Below are 21,957 nucleotides of genomic sequence, written 5' to 3' on the forward strand. Positions count from 1 at the left end.
ACCATCCAAGAAATAAAGTTCCATGTGATTAAGGGTGACATGAAGTACAATGCCATACTCGGAAGGCCGTGGATCCATAACATGAGGGCAGTACCCTCGACCCTTCACCATGTTCTGAAGTTTCCGACATCGGAGGGAGTCAAAATAGTGTACGGGGAACAACCCGTCGCCAAGGAGATGTTTGCAGTCGATGAAGTGATACCGGTATTGGCGCTCTCATCAATGAAGGGATCAGATTTGAAGGGAAAACATGAGGCCAAATAGCAACCACAGATACCGGCCTCGACCCAATTAAAGAAGCAAGGGATCGACGAGGATGACGACTACTGGATCCCTCGATCCTTTATAATTCCCGATGACTTCGATGCCACCAAATCGACGGTCGAAGAGCTGGAACAAGTCACACTGGACAAGCATAAACCCGAATGAAAGGTATACCTGCGCACGAGGCTAACCCCCAAGCTCAGGAAAAAACTTATTCATTTCCTTAAAGCTGACATGGATTGCTTTGCTCGGTCCCACCTCGATATGACAGGGATCCCACCAGAAATTACCACTCACAAACTGAGCCTGGACCCTAAATTTAGCCCGGTGAAGCAAAAAAGAAGGCCCCAGTCTGAGGTCAAACATGCCTTCATCAAGGACGAGGTAACCAAACTTCTCAAAATAGGATCCATTCGGAAAGTAAAGTATCTCGAATGGTTACCAAACGTAGTGGTAGTCCATAAGAAGGGAAACAAACTTAGAATGCGTGTAGATTATAAAGACCTGAATAAAGCATGCCCCAAGGATTCTTTTCCTTTGCCTAATATCGATTGTATGATCGATGCCACAACTGTCCACGAGACTCTCAGTTTTCTTGATGCCTACTCCGGGTACAACCGAATACAGATGAACCCGGAAGATTAGGAAAAGACCTCGTTTATCATAAAGTACGGTACCTACTGTTATAACGTAATGCCATTCGGTCTAAAAAATGTTGGTGCAACTTATCAATGCCTAGTAAACCGAATGTTCGAAGAACAAATAGGAAAATCAATGAAAGTTTATATTGATGATATGTTAGCTAAGTCTTTGTGAGCAGAGGACCATTTAAAGCATTTACAAGAGACTTTTGATATACTGAGGAAGTACAATATGAAGCTCAACCCCGAAAAGTGTGCATGGGTTGGCTCGGGCAAGTTTCTTAGTTTCATGGTGTCCAATCGGGAAATCGAGATCAACCCCGATAAAATCAAAGCTATCGAGGATATCACGGTAGTAGATATGTAAAGGCCGTGCAGAGGCCGACAGGGCGGATAGCCGCCCTAGGACGATTCATTTCGAGATCCTCAGATAGGAGCCACCGATTCTTCTCGCTGCTTAAGAAGAAGAGCAATTTTGCATGGACTCCGGAATGCCAGCAGGCCTTGGAGTAACTAAAGCGGTATTTATCGAGCCCGCCGCTACTTCACACCCCGTAAGTGGACGAACAACTTTACATGTACTTGGCAGTCTCGGAGATAGCGGTAAGTGGAGTCCTGGTCCGAGAAGAACAAGGTACGCAATTCCCTGTCTATTATATTAGTCGGACCTTAGGTGAGGTGGAAACTAGATATCCACACTTAGAAAAATTAGTGTTTGCTTTAATAAGCGCCTCAAGGAAACTAAAACCATAATTCCAATGTCATCCAATATGTGTTGTATCAACTTATCCTCTTCGAAATATTTTGCACAAACCCGAGCTTTCGGGTCGATTGGCCAAATGGGCCGTAGAAATCAGTGGGTACGATATTGAGTATCGACCCCGAACTGCCATCAAGTCTCAAATCTTGGCGAACTTCGTGGCTGAATTTACGCCGGCCCTCGTACCCGAGGTTGAAAAAGAACTAGTGATAAAATCGGATACATCTTCAGGAGTCTGGACCCTCTTTACGGATGGTGCTTCGAACACGAAGGGGTCCGGATTAGGCATCGTACTTAAATCACCCACAAGTAATGTAGTTAGACAGTCTATCAAAACTACAAAACTGACTAACAATGAGGCAGAGTATGAGGCCATGATTGCAGGTCTCGAACTAGCCAGAAGCTTAGGGGCGGAGGTCATAGAGTCTAAGTGTGATTCTTTCTCTTCTTCTTCTTCTTCTTCTTCTTCTTCTTCTTCTTCTTCTTCTTCTTCTTCCCTTAGTCTTTGGACTGACTCCATAGTCAGCGAGATTGTGTTCCCCTTGGGTTTACGGGCTGTTCTCTTCTTGGGTTTTTGACCCTCGGAGTTCGAGGCCCTTTTCCTCTTATTCTCCTCGCCTGTTTCGAGATAGGTGGTGAAACTTCTTCATCACCGGGCGGGGGTCTCATAGTCACATCCTTTCCGAGACCTACAAAAGGAGAAAGTAAGTAAACTCATGTTTGAAAAGATGCTTGAACGATAGGCAAATCGGTAAGTCAGAAAGAAGGCTTACCATGAGTACGAGCCTCCCACCAGCCCTTTGACAAATCGCTCCATGCGCGCTCGGCATATGTTAACGTCGAAACCAGGATCCTAACCCAGTTCTCGAGGTGGGGAACCGCACCCGTCATCCAAGCAACGGTTGCCTCGAGAAAAACACTAATAAGAAAGGGTGAAGAAGTAAAAACAATGAACAGAAATTAAAGACGGAATCATGCTTACGCTTCATATTCCATTTCTCAGAAAATGGCATGCTCTCAGCCGGGATTATGTCCGTGGTCTTCACCTGAACGAACCGGCCCATCCAGCACCGACCTTTGTCTTCATCTATACTCGAGATGAGCGCCTTGGTGGCCCGACGTTGAAGATTTATCAGCCCACCTCGATATAGTCGAGAGCTATATAATCTTACGAGGTGGTCAAGGGTGAAGGGAAGCCCGTATATTTTGCTTACGAAGAAACGGAACAGTATCACGATCCTCCAAAAAGGGGTGAATTTGGCCAAGGGTCACCTGGTATTTCTTGCAGAAGTCTACGATGATCGGATCGAGGGGACCCATAATGAAAGGATAAGTGTAAACACTCAGGAACTCTTCCACGTGGGTGGTGATCGCTTCTTCTGGTGCCGGTATCACAACCTTTTTGTTTCCCCAGTTGCAATCTTTCTTCACCTGGTCGAGGAGGCTTTTGGGTATCGAGCATATATATCTCGATATCGACTCGCATCGACCAGGAACCGATGAGGTTTTCTCGACCTTAAAGTCGGAATCTATGACACACCCCCTGAGAATAAGTTCTTCAGGGCGTGGCTTCACCACTAGTTTTTCGCCGACCGACTGAGATGAGAAAGCAGCCTCTTTCTGCGGAACAATTTTAGATGTTTTAGCCATTTAGTTTTTGTGGGCAAAGAAGAATGGAGACTGAAGTATTTGGTGTTTTAGGAAGAACAAGTAAAGAAACTCAAAGATTCGAAGATAGGAAGCTTTGAAGAAGGCAAAGAACTATGGAGATTGGAATGAAAAATATTTGAAAGTAAAGTTTGAAATAATGAAGAAGGGAGCTATTTATCGTTTTCACAACGACGATTCAAAACTGGTAGTGGTCGACCGTCGAGTGACGCGCATTAAATACCTGGGAAACTGTACCGACGAGACGTTTCTGTCACTTCTACTGCTTATGTCACGACGATTACGTCATGATCGAAAGCTCAAATCGTTTCTTGTCACTACTCTCCAAAAAACTAGGGGACTATCTGTATACGGTCGAAATCGTACTTGCCCGATTTTGTATAATTAATCGAGACCGAGGTGGCAGACCGAGGTTCAATCCTAAGTTATATTGGATCGTTACATGAATAAATATTGCCTAGCTCGTGATTCAGGGATCAATCGAGATCGAGACTAGCTAAGGTCGAGACCGAGAAGGATAGGGATCTAGCGAGAATGAAGGAAGCCTGCTAAGTCGAATAACAGAAAGCCAAAGAATCTGTGACCAAGCGAGGATTGTGGCAGAGATTTCGGCATATATCAAGTCAAGACCGGTTGATTATCCAATCAGAAGACTTCCTTCTGTATTTAGAATTGTACCATATGTAGAACTCCTCTACTATATAAAGGGGGTTCCAATAATTTTGTAAAGGGATTCATACATAACAAAGCAATATATTACGTTTTTCTCTTAAGCTCTCTTATTCAGTTATTCAGTTCTTGCTTTTCAATAATATACTCAGTTGGTTCAAGGGCGACCTAGCTCAAGGGCCAAAGTTGCGCGTTACATTGGTTTGCTTCATTTTACAATTAATTTCTAACTTCAATTCTTATATTTCTCAGTTTGTGCCAAGTGAAATCACATATCCTTAAAACCACTTATAAATTTAATTGTTATCCAATTTTAAGGGTAAACATCCCCGAAGAGTGACTTTATTATTTTTATAAAATTGGCATGCATTTATGATTCGAGGTTACTGTTACCACAGTGTACGTTCCTTGGTAGCTTGCCTTCGGTACTCAAGTTTAAGTTGTATACTCGTATCTTCCATGTTATGTTGTCGGTTTACATGTATATTATCAGCTTTACATACTCAGTCCATTTTCCGTACTGACGCCTTCTTTTGGGCATTGTGTTCATTCCCACAGGTGCAGATAGACTCGGTGATGTCCCTCCTTAGTAGGGTGTTTGTTCCACCCGTTAGTCGTTGCACTCCACTTCTTCGGAGTAGCTGTTCAAAAGTCAATATGTACCGAAGCGTGCGTTCCATTTATAATGGGTATGGTGGGGCCCTGTCCCGACCAAGTTATGTGTTAAGGTACAGTTAGAGACTTGCGGACCAGTTTTTGGAAGTATATAAATATAGTAACGACCATGTTGGCAAACAGTTGTCTATGTATATATCTAATGCTAAGGTTCTCCCACAGTCAATGGTGTTCGTTTGAATATTTATTCGGAGGCCTTATTGGCCCAGATTTTATGTTGCAAGGTCTAAGTATGAATGTCGGTTCACACGGGCCTTCGGGCGTCGTGTGCCGGTCGCACCCCGAGGTTGGGTGTGACAAAAACCATCTAACAAAGGCACGGCTTGCACAATAAATAGCTTTTGGAACTCAGTACTGGCGACAAGTGGATAATTTTCAGATTTTACTTATTGCCATCATTGGCCCGAACAAATTAAGATAAGAGGACTAAAAAGGAAAATAAAATGCTTGACTTTCCTTTCACCATCAACTGGCTAAATGCACAAGGATTTCCACAAAGAAGTTTTGCCATTATATTCAAAATGATAGTCAACAAATATGTCCTTTCTGTTGGCTAGAAAAAAAAGTCTGGCTTATTCACACAGCTATATTTGGATCAACTGTTCCGCTGGCATTTCCTTGGCCTGTTAGAACGTGATTCGGATCCTGCACAAACAGAAGAGTGCCTTTGTGCTGCTGCTACACATGAATTATAAAGCAAATGGAACCAGTCTAGTACTTACCTCCATTCCCCACTGGATGTAATCCGGGGACTCACAGGCTTTGTACTCATCAACAAGACTCTCAATCACATCTCTAGATTCATCAAATTCTGATAGATCATTATCCTGTCAAATTACCAATTTTGTACAGACTATAAAAGTTAGGGGAATTAGAAATATATATGTTTACAATCCTACCAACAAAAGTTTAATAAAGTCTAGACAGTGAATGCTGCTAAAAGCTTGGGGGTTATAGTTATAGACCCGTCATTGACAATGCAATTCCTTTTGAGCCAGGATAAAAGGAGCTAAATTTTGAACAAATAAACAAAAAAAATACAACGAGAGATCTTAAAGAGTGTACATTCATTCATGATCTCCATATGGAATATTGACTGACTGATGCAGTCTGTTGTCTCGAGCTTTTCCCTGTTAACAGAGCTCAATTCTGATTTTGACCTTCAAAGAGACATAATTTTTGAAGTTCAAGCTTGCATCCCATCTCTCTTAGTCAAAAGGCATGACTTGAGATAAAATTTAAAAAGAGAAGTGAAATCAGTATGCCCATGTAGAATATTGACTGAATGATGCAGTCTTTGTCTCAAAACGTTTCGCCTGTTAAGAGAGCTTACAGATGATTATGACCCTCAAAGAAACATGATTTTTATATCTCAACTTTATATCGCATCCCGAGAAGTCAAAAATATGGTGTTTAAGTCACAACTTACTCCAAAAGAAAAAAATGAAACTTCAAAAGAAAACTTCAAAGTCACAACTTCTTGTTGTTACTCCACAAGAAAAAAATAAAACTTCTACTTCATTACACCTCATTATAGTACTTTTGAATTAAGTTCCTCTCACTATAATGCATACAGTTGCTTTTATTCTTTCAAGCGAATGTTATCTGATGACAAAGTCTGACAACTAGGAAATTTTACAGAAAACAGACCCATGTAATGCTTTCTCAACATGTGTGTTTGTATGCCTCATCGGATATATTTTATAATTGAATTTTTTTTTATAAGGTCATATATTTAATAAACCAACTGCTCCCTTTCGTTTTTCAAATGGCATTAATTGAGGCAGCACAAGTAAAGATAGGTTGTCATTAATAATCTTGTAACCTGCCTTGGCAATCAGTAGTCTTTGTTAGTTTATAGATATGTATAGTGTAGTCTTGTCCCACATTGGAAGAGGAGTAATATCTCCTTATAGTGTATAGCTATAAATAGGGACCTCTTGTATTGTATTTATCATCTAATATCAAAAACATATTTTCTCCCGTGCCTTTCTCACATGGTATCAGAGCATTAGTGAGAAAAGATCGATGTGCGTCATTCCAGCGTTAACCGGGAAGAAAGAACTTAGTCATCGTGCAATTTTTCCGGTGACCTAAGGCTTGTCTAAGTGAAAGTCACTTTCTGTCGGTGTTGTGCTAAAACCAACACCACCACGAGGTAGATCACCCTCCGACAACCAACCCCTAAAATTTTATACGGCAGAAAAGCCGCCACGCTCCTCCATGCGCCGGCAACAACTTTTCCGGCGAGGGTTCGGACCATTTTTTCGCGAAGCTTCTTCAGGACAGTGTGCTCTCCTCAAAATTCCGAGCCTACCCATCTAATTCAAATCAAATTCCGGTCACTTTTATATTTTTCCGGTGTGAACAGTGACCTTTCTGGCCATTTTTTGAAAATATTTTTTCAGGAGAGCTTGCTCGCAAAGGAATTCCGAGTCTATCCATCCTGGTTACAATAAATTCCGACAACTTTGGAATTTTCCGGCGTGAACAGTGTTTCCGGCACAGAACAATGTTCTGTTTTCCTGCTGTAAACAGTGTTTTTCAAGCTATTTCTTCAGTTTTCTCACAGGAGTTACTTATTTCCACTATTTCAAGTTAATCCTACTACTACAAATTGTAGCGACATGGGAACCGATGCTTTGAATAGTCGGATGGTTTCTTTAGCAGAGTATATTGAGTTCCTTCAGTATAAAGCATGTAAGCAGACATCTTCTGAGATAGCTTCTGTTGTTCAAACAGGTAATAGCGTGACTTGTTTCTCCCAATCTTCATCCTCTGAGTCTTGGGTCATTGATTCAGGTGCATCAGATCATATTTCTGATAACAAATCTCTTTTCACTACAATTTCGTATTCTCAATCTCTTCCAAAAGTCATAATGGCCAATGAGTCTCAAACCATGACAACTGCAATAGGTCAAGCAAGCCCACTTCCTTCCTTACCTTTAGATTCAGTCATTTATGTTCCCAATAGTCCTTTTAATCTCATAGCTGTTAGTCGCTTAGCCAAATCACTTAAATGCGCTGTTTTATTTCTTGATGACCATGTTTTTATACAGGAACGCAGTACGGGGCGGATCATTGGTACCGGGCGTGAATCAAACGGACTTTATTACCTTATCCTTGCTAAATCACATGGACTCACATCTTGTCTTCCTTCTACAACTTGTCCTATTACTGATTCACCAGATTTATTACATAAACGGTTGGGACATCCCACTTTGTCAAAATTTCAGAAAATGGTATCTGGTCTATCTCACTTGTCAGCTCTAGAGTGTGAGTCATGTCAGCTCGGTAAGCATACCCGCTCCCATTTCCCTCGGCGTCTTGATAATCGAGCAGAGTCACATTTTACTTTAGTCCATTCAGATGTTTGGGGTCCTAGTCGGGTCAGTTCCACCTTGGGATTCCGCTACTTTGTCAGTTTCATTGATGATTATTCCAGGTGCACTTGGATATTTTTGATAAAAAATCGATCTGAGCTGTTTTCTATTTTCCCGACCTTCCACGCTGAAATTCAAAATCAATTTGGGGTTTTTATTCGCACATTTCGTAGTGATAATGCCCGAGAGTATTTGTCTTCCCCATTTCAGCAGTTTATGAAATCTCATGGGATTATTCATCAAACATCTTGTCCGTACACATCTCAACAAAATGGGGTAGCTGAAAGAAAGAATAGACATCTTATTGAAACTGCTCGTACCCTACTCATACAATCTCATGCTCCGTTGCGTTTTTGGGGGATGCCGTTCTTACATCTTGCTATCTTATTAATCGTATGCCATCTTCAGCTATCCAGAACCAAGTTCCATTCTCTGTCATGTTTCCCCACTTACCTTTGTTCTCTCTTCCACCCCGTATCTTTGGAAGCACTTGTTTTGTCCATAACCTTACTCCAGGAATAGATAAGTTAGCTACTCGTGCTCTTAAGTGCGTATTTTGGGTTTCTCGAGAACACAAAAGGGGTATCGATGCTACTCACCTGACCTCCAGCGGTACCTTATGTCCGCTGATGTTACCTTCTTTGAAACCCTATCATACTTCACAGGTTCAGGTCATCACTTAGATATTTCTGAGGTACTACCAGTTTCATCTTTTGGAGATTCAGTCACTCCAGCTCCACCACCTACAGCTCCAGTTGTAGCTCCACCACCTATAGCTCCAGTTGTAGCTCTACCACCTATAGCTCCAGTTCCACCACCTACAGCTCCGGTTGTAGCTCCACCACCTATAGCTCCAGTTACTCCACATAATCCAGTTCAACCTTCTGTAGCTCTACCACTCTTGACTTATCATCGTCGTCCATATCCAGTATCAGGCCTAGGTGATTCACGCCCCGCATCAGATTCTGCACCTACTGCGGACGTGTCTCCTCTTAGTCAACCAATTGCACTCCGCAAAGGTGTACGATCCACACTTAATCCTAATCCCCACTATGTCGGTTTAAGTTATCATCGTTTGTCGTCACCACATTATGCTTTTATATCTTCTTTGTCCACTGTTTCTATCCCTAAGTCTACAGGTGAGGCACTATCTCATCCAGGATGGCGACATGCTATGATTGACGAGATGTCTGCTTTACATGCGAGTGACACTTGGGAGCTTGTTCCTCTTCCTGCAGGTAAGTCTACTGTTGGTTGTCGTTGGGTTTATGCAGTCAAAGTCGGCCCGGATGGCCAGGTTGATCGGCTTAAGGCTCGTCTTGTTGCAAAAGGATATACTCAGATTTTTGGGCTCGATTATAGTGATACTTTCTCTCCCGTGGCTAAAGTAGCATCTATTCGTCTCTTTTTGTCCATGGATGTTGTACGTCATTGGCCTCTTTATCAGTTAGACATTAAGAATACTTTTCTCCACGGTGATCTTGAGGAAGAAGTTTATATGGAGCAACCATCTGGTTTTGTTGCTCAGGGGGAGTTTAATGGTTGTGTGTGCAGATTGCGCAGGTCACTATATGGTTTGAAACAGTCCCCTCGAGCTTGGTTTGGTAAGTTCAGCACAATTATTCAGGAGTTCGGCATGACTCGTAGTGAGGCTGATCACTCTGTGTTTTATCGGCATTCTGCTCCTAATCTGTGTATTTATCTAGTGGTTTATGTTGATGATATTGTTATTACTGGTAATGATCAGGATGGTATTACTAATCTGAAGCAACATCTCTTTCAGCACTTCCAGACTAAGGATCTGGGCAGATTGAAGTATTTTCTAGGTATTGAGGTCGCTCAGTCTAGCTCAGGTATTGTTATTTCACAGCGGAAGTATGCCTTAGACATTCTTGAGGAGACAGGAATTATGGGTTGCAGATCTATTAACTCTCCTATGGATCCGAATGCTAAGCTTCTGTCTGGACAGGGGGAGCCTCTTAGAGGCCCTACGAGATATAGGAAGTTAGTTGACAAATTGAATTACCTCACAGTGACTAAACCTGACATTTCTTTTCCGGTGAGTGTTGTAAGTCAGTTTATGGATTCTCCCTGTGATAGTCACTGGGATGCAGTTGTTCGCATTCTTCGGTATATAAAGTCAGCTCCAGGCAAAGGATTACTATTCGAGGATCGAGGCAACGAGCAGATTGTTGGGTACACAGATGCTGATTGGGCAGGATCACCTTTTGATAGACGTTCTACGTCTGGATATTGTGTTCTAGTAGGAGGTAATTTGGTCTCGTGGAAGAGCAAGAAACAGAATGTAGTTGCTCGATCTAGCGTCGAAGCCGAATATCGGGCCATAGCTATGGCGACGTGTGAGTTAGTTTGGGTCAAGCAGTTGCTCAAGGAGTTAAAGTTCGGAGAAATCAGCAAGATGGAACTAGTGTGTGATAACCAAGCTGCTCTTCATATTGCGTCAAATCCGGTGTTCCATGAGAGGACTAAACACATTGAGATCGACTGTCACTTTGTCGGAGAAAAAATACTTTCAGGAGATATTGTTACAAAGTTTGTAAAGTCGAATGATCAACTAGCAGATATTTTCACTAAGTCTCTTACTGGTTCTCGTATTAGTTACATGTGTAACAAGCTCGGTACATATGATGTGTATGCACCGGCTTGAGGGAGAGTGTTAGTTTATAGATATGTATAGTGTAGTCTTGTCCCACATTGAAAGAGGAGTAATATCTCCTTGTAGTGTATAGCTATAAATAGGGACCTCTTGTATTATATTTATCATCTAATATCAATAATATATTTTCTCCCGTGCTTTCTCACAGTCTTAATCACTTTACATGTAGCCTCACTTATAAACATAGCAATTATTGTTGTAAACTGATTTCAAACATGTATTTTGATCCAGAATATTCTGGGTTTGAGCTTAGATTTTGTGGAAATGGCTAAGCAGAATGAGAATTGTCCAGTTTAGTTTACCCAACATTCTCGGCTACTCAAGCAGACAGTTGAGATGTAAAAACTTAACTCAAACCATGCACCATTTAATCTCTTTCCTGGGTAGGTTATATCTGAAAGGCAGAGCTGAGGACTTACAGCAAACATTGGATAATTCCTGTAGTTGTCAAGGAAGGCTTGTCTCTTTCTCAATTTATCCTACTGGCTCAAACACTTGGAAAATAAGTGGCGGATCCCCGTGTAGCTTGCCAGCATGAGACCACTAACCTGACCAATTGAAGCAGCACAAAATAATAAATTATACACCCAAAAATTTGAAGAATATACTATAGATGCAACATCACATGATTCAGATTTCTCCAATACAGACAAGAAAACAAACATTAAACTGAAAAGTTCCTAAGGCAAACCGATGTTGCTCAGCTTGCCTCAGCTGATATTTTATAATTCTCAAATCAGTTACTCATTGAAATATATTTGACAATAACAAGACATAGACGTTAGTCTCTAAAAGGTAGATGCTTGAGCTTAAGAAGCTTTTGGTCCACACCCTTCAAACATGAATAAATTACATTTTCAAAAACTTCTTGCAAATGTTCAATTCACCTTTTCAAAAGCTTCTTACAAATGTTCACCTCTTCAAAAACTTCTTATAAATTTCACCTTTTCAAAGTTCAAGTTATAAACCTTGTAGAACCTTTTACTGCAGCAACAATATCTAGTGGATAAGCATCAGCTTCTAGCTTTGGTTTTTACATACTGAGCCTATTTAATCTCAGCGAGTTGTTTAAGTATTTCCCATGCAGCACAACTAACAAAAAATCCTTGAAAGATGAACAGGTATTTTAAAAGTAAATCTCACCCTATGAGCTGTTTGGACGTATGGAGACTTTCTTGATAAAGCAACCTGCCAAGAATGTAGGAGTAAGAAAAATTTAACAGAAATAGCCTAAGCTGTGCGCTTATTATGGCGATTCAAGAAACAAAAAAGAAAAAAAAAACACATGCCTGAATGCTAGCAGGGCCCCATTCAATAAAATTAACAAGCTTTCTTTCCCGTATTCTCTGCAGGCTTTCATGGACCTGATTTCAGAAATATCAAATGAGTAAAAAAGGAGCTGATATGAGATCTTTTTTTCTGAAGTGAGACAATACTTGCATTTATGTATGCATATACTTCTGTTAGTGAGTACCGCAGGCTCAACAAAGTTGGAAGATACCCAACAGATCATCATTAGGTATGTTAGCAATCAAAATAGCTTTCTGCCAAATTGAAATGCCTCAACCAGTTCTTAGCACTCAAAGCAATTTGTTAAGCTATTGGCAACTTTTATTGCAGCAGCACTGAAGCAGCAAAGGGTAAAAAGGAAATACACTACAAAAGCTGTTAAGCTATTTTCAAGAATACCTGAGTAGGATCAACTTCTCCTTGAATAATGTTTAATATGGATATGTACTTTGCCTGACTGGATTCCTTCGTTCGGGTATAAGAAGATACCATGATATTCTTGGACTGCAAAGTGAAACATTTTTGAGTTATTCAGCGTATCTGAACGCACTTCCTACTTAACAATCTAAAGGAAAGTATTACTGACCGAAAGGAGTCTTCTCATCACATCAAGTACAGTTGTTTTCCGAATTACATTAGCCTGTAAAAAGGATTATCAGCACTTTGCATTAGTTTTCATTTCTTGTTTTCTTTTATTATATGAAACAAATGAAGTGGGCACCATTTCCTTTACAGGCTACATTTGCTCCTCCAATAAGTTTTAAATATAGAGCATAAATACAGGATGATAAAATCATAACTAGAAAGTTAAATTGAAAGAGCACTACTAAAATGAGGTCCCACTGCAATAGGATTCTAGAAAATAACAAGACCTAAAAACTGTGGAAGAACCAAAAAAAGTAGGATGGCTTGAACAAGTTTATCCAGTAACCTTACATTCTTAATGAGTTGACAGATATGATTTCACAATATGTTACAAATGCTAACAAGTTATCGGACAGGATTTACATGTAAACAGTACTTCTAAAACAAGTTAACAGATAGGATTTGGGATTTAATCCCTTAGTATCAGACATCAAACCTCACTAAAGTTCCTCCTATTTTTTTTTTCAAGTGATAGTTTTAGTATAATAACTCTAGCATGAAAATATAATTACTCCAGCATTAAATATGTCATAAATAATCAGCTGGCGGACAGCATGTCCATTGGCATTGGTTACTTAAGTCCATATTGGAATTGTTCTTCTTTCTTGAGAATAAACCAAATTCAGTTACTAAAAGAGCTTGTTCAAAGTATAATAATCAGCAACGACCAACAAGTTATATTTTCAATGCAACGCCAGCGAAATGTTACCACTTGATGAAATAGAAAGCTTACTTGGCACTCCACAGTGAGCGGTGTATATCCTGTCATCAGAAAATGGCATCTTGGTGTTGGAATTAAAGAAGCAAGGAGACCAACCAAGTCATTGTTCATGTATCCAGGATACCGTAGGGTAGTTGTACTAGCTGACATTACAGTAGAAACTAATGAATTTGTTTGAGCAAAGGTGGGAGTTGGAATATGCAGGCGATCCACAGCAATTCTGTTGAGTGCAGTATTGTCAAGGACAACTACACAATCCGCATTTAATGTCAGTCGCTTGAGTGTCAAAAGGGAATTGTAAGGCTGTACAACCACATCACTTGTCTCATTTTGGTTAGGAAACACACTGTATGTCTGAACAAGTTTTCTGCTGTAGCGATCATTCAGAGCCTCCAACAGATACGAGCCCATACCTGCACTAAAGACAGTCATTAGACAAACAAATAATTAGATATTCACACAAATTCTTACAGTTGGTCTCAGCAACCACTCATTTTTCGAACATTATCACATTTTTCACCAACTCAACAAAAAGAATCAACCTGAGCCTGTTCCACCAGCAATAGAATGACACAGAACAAAACCCTCAAGACTATCACTTCCATCTGCTTCCCTGTCAATCATGTCCATCAGATCCTCCTCATATTGCTTACCCTGATCAAACAAACGATTGTATCAAAACATTTAGAAACAACTATTCCAGGTCTTTTCGATCCAACTCTGAGATTAAGGTGCAGTTGTTGTTGATCCAAATCTTTTAGATGTAGGATAAAAGAAAGTTAATGCAAGCTTGGTATCCAAAAACAATAACTGCATCGGACAATTTCTTGCATTAATTAGTGTATATCCCAGTAAATGCATATTTTGAGTAATTCATACCCAAATACAGCAATAGGTAAAGTAGACACTTCTATTGCAATTTTCAGGTCTAAAAGATTTTAGGAGACAGAAAGAACTTCAAGAACATTTGCCGAACAGAGGTTGCTGGACACTGGAAGTACAGAACAAAAGAAGTATACTGAACCAGCAGAGAATTCAGAGCAGATTCTGAAGGTGGACAAAGAAAGAGGTCGATAACATCTACTGGCGTCTTCAATACAGTTTATCCAATTGAAAAATGTGAAGGCAGCGACATAAATGCATGTGTTTTTTTTCTTTTTTTTTGAAAAGAACATGGCTTCTGCATCTACTGACTTCTTTTTTTATCTGAGTGCCTTCACATTATTTATTTGCCGTGAGGTCATAAATGCATGTTCTATTAGTAAGATGTCATTATAATGAGGAATTGGAAGTACAAATTTTGATTCTAGAATCAATAAAGAGGCATTGCAGTTAAAAGAGCTAGATTTTTCTTTCATAAGCCAAAATCAATCCCGGTAATGATGTTAGGCTCCTTCATGCAGTTTGATAAGCCAGCCAATTGCAACCGAGAATTTAATCTGTTGCTTGAAACATTTATCGATCATCTATTGTCAAAGGCTCATTTAAGGCGCGCTTAAGCCTTGAAGCTCAGAAAAGCTCGGGGAGGGCGCTTTGCCTCACTTAAGTTGCGCTTCAGTGCAGGCAAGGCACTAAAGTGTAGGCACTCATTATCCATGAGTTCTATCTTGAATTTAGCGATACTAAACAACAAATATAATCAGCAAATAAGTATACTAGTTGTTAAGGAAAACATTATGAATGAGTTTGTTACTTTTTTCAAGTTACATAAATATTTTTTCATTTTTTCCTTCATTAAGCCTTTATTTACTAAAGCCCACACTTAAATTACGCTTCGTGCTTAAGCCCCAATAGACCTGGAGCGCTTTTCGCCTTTGACAAGGTAGAAATACTTAAGAAAGGTAACCTCAAAGCTGCAGAAGACTTGATACTTATGCAGTGGCATAGGATTCATGTCCATTCCAAAATAACTCCTTTTTCGCACATGCCATGTCTAAGATTTGGAAAGTAATGTGCTCACTACCAAACTTATTAAGAAAAAAAAAGAGCTAGCATGTGCGTGCATAATTATTTTGATAAAGTAATATGTGTGGTGTGTGTATACAAAATAACTGTCCAAAAGAAGTAACCTGATGATATCCGCTTGCCCAATTATTTCCAGCACCACCTCCATGATCAGCGATGAATACATTCTCGTGGTTATACAAATTCCTGTATTCACCATTTTGTATACCATTAATGACTCTAGGCTCTAGATCCATCAGTAAAGCTCGAGGTATATAGTGTTGGTCATCAGCTTGATAGAAAAACACATCTTTCCTATCACCTCCCTGAAGCAGTTGAAAGATAGAGAATAAGCACATTGAACCAATTTCAAACTTGTCTCTGTATGGCAAGAAGCTATCAATTTATTCATACATCACTTTTCCTCCATTCAAGTTTAGGTGCTTATTTTCAGCTGTTAAAATGAAAATATGGTTATTCATGCAAAATAAGAGACTGTAAAAATGCGAATACAAGCATGTAATCATAGACAAGCAAATCAACAACAACAACAACCCAGTATAATCCCACTAGTGGGGTATGGGGAGGGTAGTGTGTACGCAGACCTTACCCCTACCCTGGGGTAGAAAGGCTATTTCCGATAGACCCTCGGCTCCCCTCCCTCCAAGAACTCCCCACCTTGCTCTTGGGGTGACTCGAACTCACAACCTCTTGGTTGGAAGTGGAGGGTGCTTACCACTAGAGCAACCCACTCTTGTCTAATCATAGACAAGCAAATAACAATATAAAAGAGAATTTGAAACATTAAAAAATCTTCTTTTCTGAGTAGATGAGGGCAGTAGATCCAGACGTCATACACCATATACAAAGTGTTGCACCTTGGAATGTGAGTGTATATACACTATATTGACATCAGGAAACAACACTTCTATTATCTACAGAAATCCAGCACACAACAGAAATTCTAGTAACCGCCATGTGAATTTGCAAAAGTAACCAATCCTCACAAAACTCACTTATGAGCAAAGCAATAGCTGCTCAAAATAAGGGACGATCGCAATAGGTTGACGGCCACCGTAAATATAATCAGATTACGATAAGCCCATTGGATACAGAAGATTCATGTAGTTGAACGCCAACTGGCTTGGGATTGAGACACGGTTGATTGATTAATTGATTGAACCAATGTAACGACTCGACCGGTCGTTTCGAGCATTGGCATTTCGTTCGATGGTTTGAGATCTTGAAGAGCTTCTTATGATGTATTACGACTTGCGTGCATTGTGGATTTGGTTCCGGGAAGATTTCGGAGTGATTTAGAACACTTAGTTCCTAATTTGGAAGATTAAGTTACAAGTGTTGACCAAGTTTGACTTTAGCATATTTGATCTCGGATTGGAGTTTTGATGGTTCCGTTAGGTTCGGATGGTGATTTTGGACTTAGGCGTATGTCCGAATTTGGACTCGGAGGTTCCTAGGTTGATTTGGCTCAAATTGGCGAAAGTTGGAAGTTTGAGGGTTTAGAAGTTCATAGGTTTGACTCATAGTTGATTTGTGGTCATCGATGTCTGTCTGGGATTCCGAGCCTTGGAATAGATTCGTATGGTGATATATGACTTGTCTGTGAAATTTGGGGCCATTCCGAGTTGTTTAGGCATGTTCGGCGTAAGTTTGGAAGTTGAAATTTTGAAATAGTTCATTAAGCTTGAATTGGTGTATGATTCGTGGTTTTGATGTTATCTTGTGTGATTTGAGGCTTCGAATAGGTCTGTGTTATATTTTGAGATTGGTTGCTATGATTGGACGGGGTCCCCGGGGCCTCGGGTGTGTTTTGGATGGGTTTCAGACCATTTTCAGTCATAATGGAGTTGCTGATGTTCTAGCGTGCCGGTGTTCATCGAGATCGCGGATGTGGTATCATGATCGCGGAGGGTGTTCGGCGCTGGCATTCTTTTCTCCTTCGCGTTCGCGATAGGTGTGACGCGTTCTCGGCTTCGCATTCGCGACCTTGGAGTCACGTTCACATAGAAGGGGAGGTCGGGTAAGTTGCTATTCTTGTGGCCTTCGCGTTCGCGGGTGGTCAAACGCGTTCGCGTAGGCTAGCAGTGTTGAAGCACCGCGTTCGCGGGTCCCAGACCGCGTTCGCGAAGGGTATCTTTGAGGCCAGTCTCAGATTGTGCTTTGCGATCGCGAAGGGGACCACTGAGCAGTCATATTAAACATTTCATTTCGAGGGTTTTAGTTGTTTTATCACATTTTGAGATTGGGAGCTCGGATTTGGGTGATTTTGGAGGGAATTATCACGATTTGGATTGGGGTAAGTATTGTTTACTCGGATTTGGTTATTATTCATGATCTATACTTATTTTTAGCATTTAATTGATGAATCTAAGTGAGGGAAATTGGGAATTTTAGTAAAAACTTTTCTTAATGTAATTTAAGGATTTGAACTTCGATTCGGAGTCGGAATTGAATGAAACTTGTGTGGTTAGACTCGTATTGTGTTCAGAATTTGTGATTTTTGTCGGGTTTGGGGAGACGGGTCCGGGTTGACTTGTTGGATTGACTTTTTAATTTTTGTTCAAGATCAAAGCTTTATTGTTTAGAGTTGTTTCCTATGGCTTTTATTGATGTTATTAAGTTATCTTGGCTAGATTCGAGCCGTCCAGAGGTTGATTCACGTGGGAAGGGATTTTTAGAGTATTGATTTGGCTTGTTTGAGGTAAGTATCTTGCATAACCTTGTGTGAGGGAATACCCCTAGGATTTAGCCTTGATTGCTTATTCGTGTTATGTGAAAAACGACGTGTACATGAGGTGACGAGCGTGTACACAGGTGCTATGTGTAGCTTTGTGACAGGGTCGGACTGTAGGCTCTTAATATACCTTAATTTGATAAAGTAACTTATATGGAACATGCTTACACCACTTTGCGATTTCATGATCATGATAGCTACGCTTGACTTAGCCATGGTCATATTTTATTTGTTGAGCACCCCTCCGCACTTTTTTTTTTATTGTCATGTCCTTGTGCACCTTGTTGGAAAGTTGTGAGCTTATATCTTGATAAAACTTTGATATTATTGTTTTGTGATATTATGGCACATTTGAACATGTTGTGTAGATTGATTGTTGTTTGTGCGGATTGTTGATTGTGTAGAGCAATACGGGTGGCTATTGTGATATTGCCAGGGCGGAGTGATACGGGTGGCTATTGTGATATTGTCTGGGCGGAGCGATACGAGTGGCTATTATGATATTGTCAGGGCGAAATGATACGGGTGGCTATTATGATATTGTCAGGGCGGAGCGATACCGTGGCTATTATGACTTTGTCGGGGCGGAGTGATACAGGTGGCTATTGTTGTTGCGATAAAAATGTAGGCACAGGGTGCTATTTGTGTGAGTTTCTCTGTGATAACTTGTTAAAACCGAGCCTTTATTTGTATTGAACTGTTATCAGTTATCACTTATTCTGATGAGGTTATTGCTATTGGTTTTCTGCTATGCTTTTGTTGCCAGTCTTTGATCTATTGAACATGTTATTTTGACTAGTGAGTATCACATGACTTGAACCTTATCACTACTTCACCGAGGTTAGTCTTGATACTTACTGGGTACCGACCGTGGTGTACTCATACTACACTCCTGCACATTTTTGTACAGATCCAAGTGTTGGAGGTAGCGGACCCAGGCAGTGAAAGCTTCTTCGATCGCGAGGATTCAAGGTAGAGCTGTTTTGATCGTCGCAGTCCCTTGGAGTCTTTTCTTTATATTTATACTGTCAATTCACTATCCGAACAGTATTGTATTTTGAGATATTTCTATGTATTCAGTTAGAGCTCGTGACTCTGTACTACCTAGTTCTAAGGATATGTTTGTGGTTATTGCCGATTTGGCTTGTATTACCTTTATTTCTACAGTTGTGATAAACTCTGTTTCATTATACCATGTCTTTATTGATTTAAACTATTGTAAATGATCGGCTTACCTAGTTTTAGAGACTACGTGCCATCACGACCCCTATGGCGGGATTTGGGTCATGACAACCAATTCACACATTAAAGCATGAGGCATCACAAAAACAAATACCTCGACAATCAATAACATTAACTGCCAAAAACTGTAACCCGTTGAAGCTACCTTGCTAGACACTGTGATCTAATCATGTATCCTTGTGTTTTATTCTGATAAATGTGGTGTTCGAGTCAGCTTGTGTGCACCTCAATTACACCTCATAGTTTCCAATCCACTTCATTGAACTAACCACTTATACTGATTGCCACTTGCATATTATACGGAATGCAAAGTATATAGCACGTAAAAGTATTACAGAGCTTCAAAGGTCAACATTCCACAAAATTAGCCCAATTTAGAGCCAGATACTCAATTTTCAAGCAATATTATCATACAAACCCACTAATTCTACAGTCAAACCTCTCTTTAACAGCTTTATTTGTTCCGAATTTTTTTGGTTGTTATAGCGAATTGTTGTTATACAGAACATATATTATAACTTAGTATGAAAATTGGTTCCATAAAAAACTTAGCTTTTAAAGTGAATTGATGTTATATAGCGATGCTGTTATAGAGAAGTCTGATTGTACTTTATCTTATCAAAATAGGAGCTGAATCCAAAAACTTAACTCATGTCTTTCCTTCAAGAACATAAATTACAAAATTAACAAATGCACACAAAACGTGGAGAGCAGATTACTCTTAGTCCAGTCAGAGCAAAGTAGTAGTACCAATTTTAAGCAGTATGTATTAAGTCAAAATGTAGTACCTCATGCAGTAGTGATAGTACTTTGTAAAAAAAAAAGACAAAAGTTAGAAAACCTGAGTGGCAAAATCTTCGAGAATGCCGTCTTTACTGATACCATGTTCAAGGCATAGTTGTTTCCAGAACTCCATACCAATTTGATTCCCGCACTGTCCCACTTGCAATGTGATTATTTCTCGAGGCATCTTCCCTTTTTCCTTTGTCCCTTGTACTCTTACTTGCACAGTAATGGGAGTGAACTGCTAGAGAGAAGAAGAGTAATTGGTCTTTTGCTTTGATCTACGTGTGATTTTTTGTTGGCGCGAGGGGTTTTGAATTGAAAAAGAGAAGAGGGAAAAGGTGAGTCTTCGGAAATTATGAGCTCACTCTTTCTATAGTTGAAGTGGTGGGGCGCCCTGCCGGCTTAATTTTTGGATTTGATTTACATCTGCAGATAATGTAGAAAAACAACTTGTAATATCAGTTTAGTTTAAGGTGTTACTATCAAAAAACTTTTTACTTTATATTTTAAGCTATTATATAAATTTATTATAAATAATTACTTATTGTTGTAAATAATTTAACTTGATGATATAAAAACAATATACACTATTAGTACACATAAAATTGTTTAATTGAGGATAACATTTTTTAGAGAATTAATTTTCCTACATACCACACATAATAATTCTGAACATCTCTCTTCTTTACATTGTTCTGTTAGATAGCTTCCTTTTAATTCAGCAGTAGTTATTCTTTGTTTGGTTATATTTGTAAATACTTACATGTATCTAGTCAGTGACGAAACCAGTAAATTCAATAAGGATGTTCAAACATTTGTCAATGGGCTATGTAAGAGTGTTCAAAGTCTATTTTTAATCAATAACAAATAATATTTTACCTTATATATAGTATAATTTTTCCGACGAAAGGTGGTCAGTTGACCACCCTTGGTGGAACGTAGCTTCGCCCCTGTATCTAGTGCTTACACAAATCAATATATTTTACCATAGTTAAGTAATAAATGAAGTAGAAATGCACACTAAGTAACCATAGGAGTTAAGTGATAAAAAAGTATGCAAAAGACATATTTCATGTTATCTTTGATTTGATGTAAATATTTACTGCGAGAAAAAAATATTCATTTTTGAGAGTCCTGCAATACCTGTATTAAAACCAGCACGACTTATTTTTAATTGGTATATATTTGGATGTCCTATTTGAGGTATATATAGGTACCTTAATTGGAGTTGAGTTGGCTAGCTACAGTTGACATTGAAATGAAGACCAGCTCAAGATTCCTCTTCTAAACAAATACCATAACTGTTTTGCTTCTTTGAAGAAGCAAAGGCGTTTGACATTAATTCTAAGAGAAGCGATAGAACAGGACAATTGTATAAGTTGAAATTCAAAGGAGAGCACAATTTTGTTCGATGACAACTCCAATTATTAATTGCCGTGTCAAGACGCCATAAAATGGAAGCTGTAGATCTGTTTTTGGTGATATTCATGAGTTCTTTAGCTGCCATTTGCACCATAGTTGTCCAGCAGAATTCGCAACGCTTCTGTCTTAATGCATTTCTCCTAGTCCTCCTCTTGATTTTCTTTCTTACTTTTCCCGAGTCTCTCCTTGTCGTCCTTTACCACTGTTTTCTAATTACGGGCATTGCTATGTTTAAAATCTTGTGGACCGTCATGTTTTCTTGATTTTGGGTAATGCATTTTGCTGTGATTTTGTTTGAGAGTTAAAGGGAGGAAAGGGATGAGAAGAGGAAGTATTTGAAGATACACTTCAGCCTCCACTTGATCAACAAGGAGAAGACCGAAGACGCTAGCGTACGTTGTTTTTGTGTACGTTA

General features: G+C 39.6%; 1 protein-coding gene across 1 annotated transcript; it reads right to left on the bottom strand.

The window, feature by feature from the left end:
* Window positions 1-5,114: 5,114 nt before the first annotated feature.
* On the bottom strand, window positions 5,115-20,546 carry LOC107771703 (tubulin gamma chain). The gene is made up of 11 exons (XM_075248326.1): window positions 20,176-20,546; window positions 15,463-15,663; window positions 13,936-14,047; window positions 13,406-13,806; window positions 12,614-12,667; window positions 12,427-12,531; window positions 12,027-12,101; window positions 11,881-11,925; window positions 11,157-11,285; window positions 5,400-5,504; window positions 5,115-5,322 (listed from the first exon to the last, which is right to left on the bottom strand). The coding sequence occupies exons 1-9, from the start codon at window positions 20,302-20,304 to the stop codon at window positions 11,217-11,219; spliced, it is 1,191 nt and encodes a 396-aa protein (XP_075104427.1). The 5' UTR covers window positions 20,305-20,546; the 3' UTR covers window positions 5,115-5,322; window positions 5,400-5,504; window positions 11,157-11,216.
* Window positions 20,547-21,957: the final 1,411 nt, after the last annotated feature.

Source organism: Nicotiana tabacum, chromosome 24 (genome assembly GCF_000715075.1).
Source record: "Nicotiana tabacum cultivar K326 chromosome 24, ASM71507v2, whole genome shotgun sequence".
NCBI classification, from domain to species: domain Eukaryota; kingdom Viridiplantae; phylum Streptophyta; class Magnoliopsida; order Solanales; family Solanaceae; genus Nicotiana; species Nicotiana tabacum.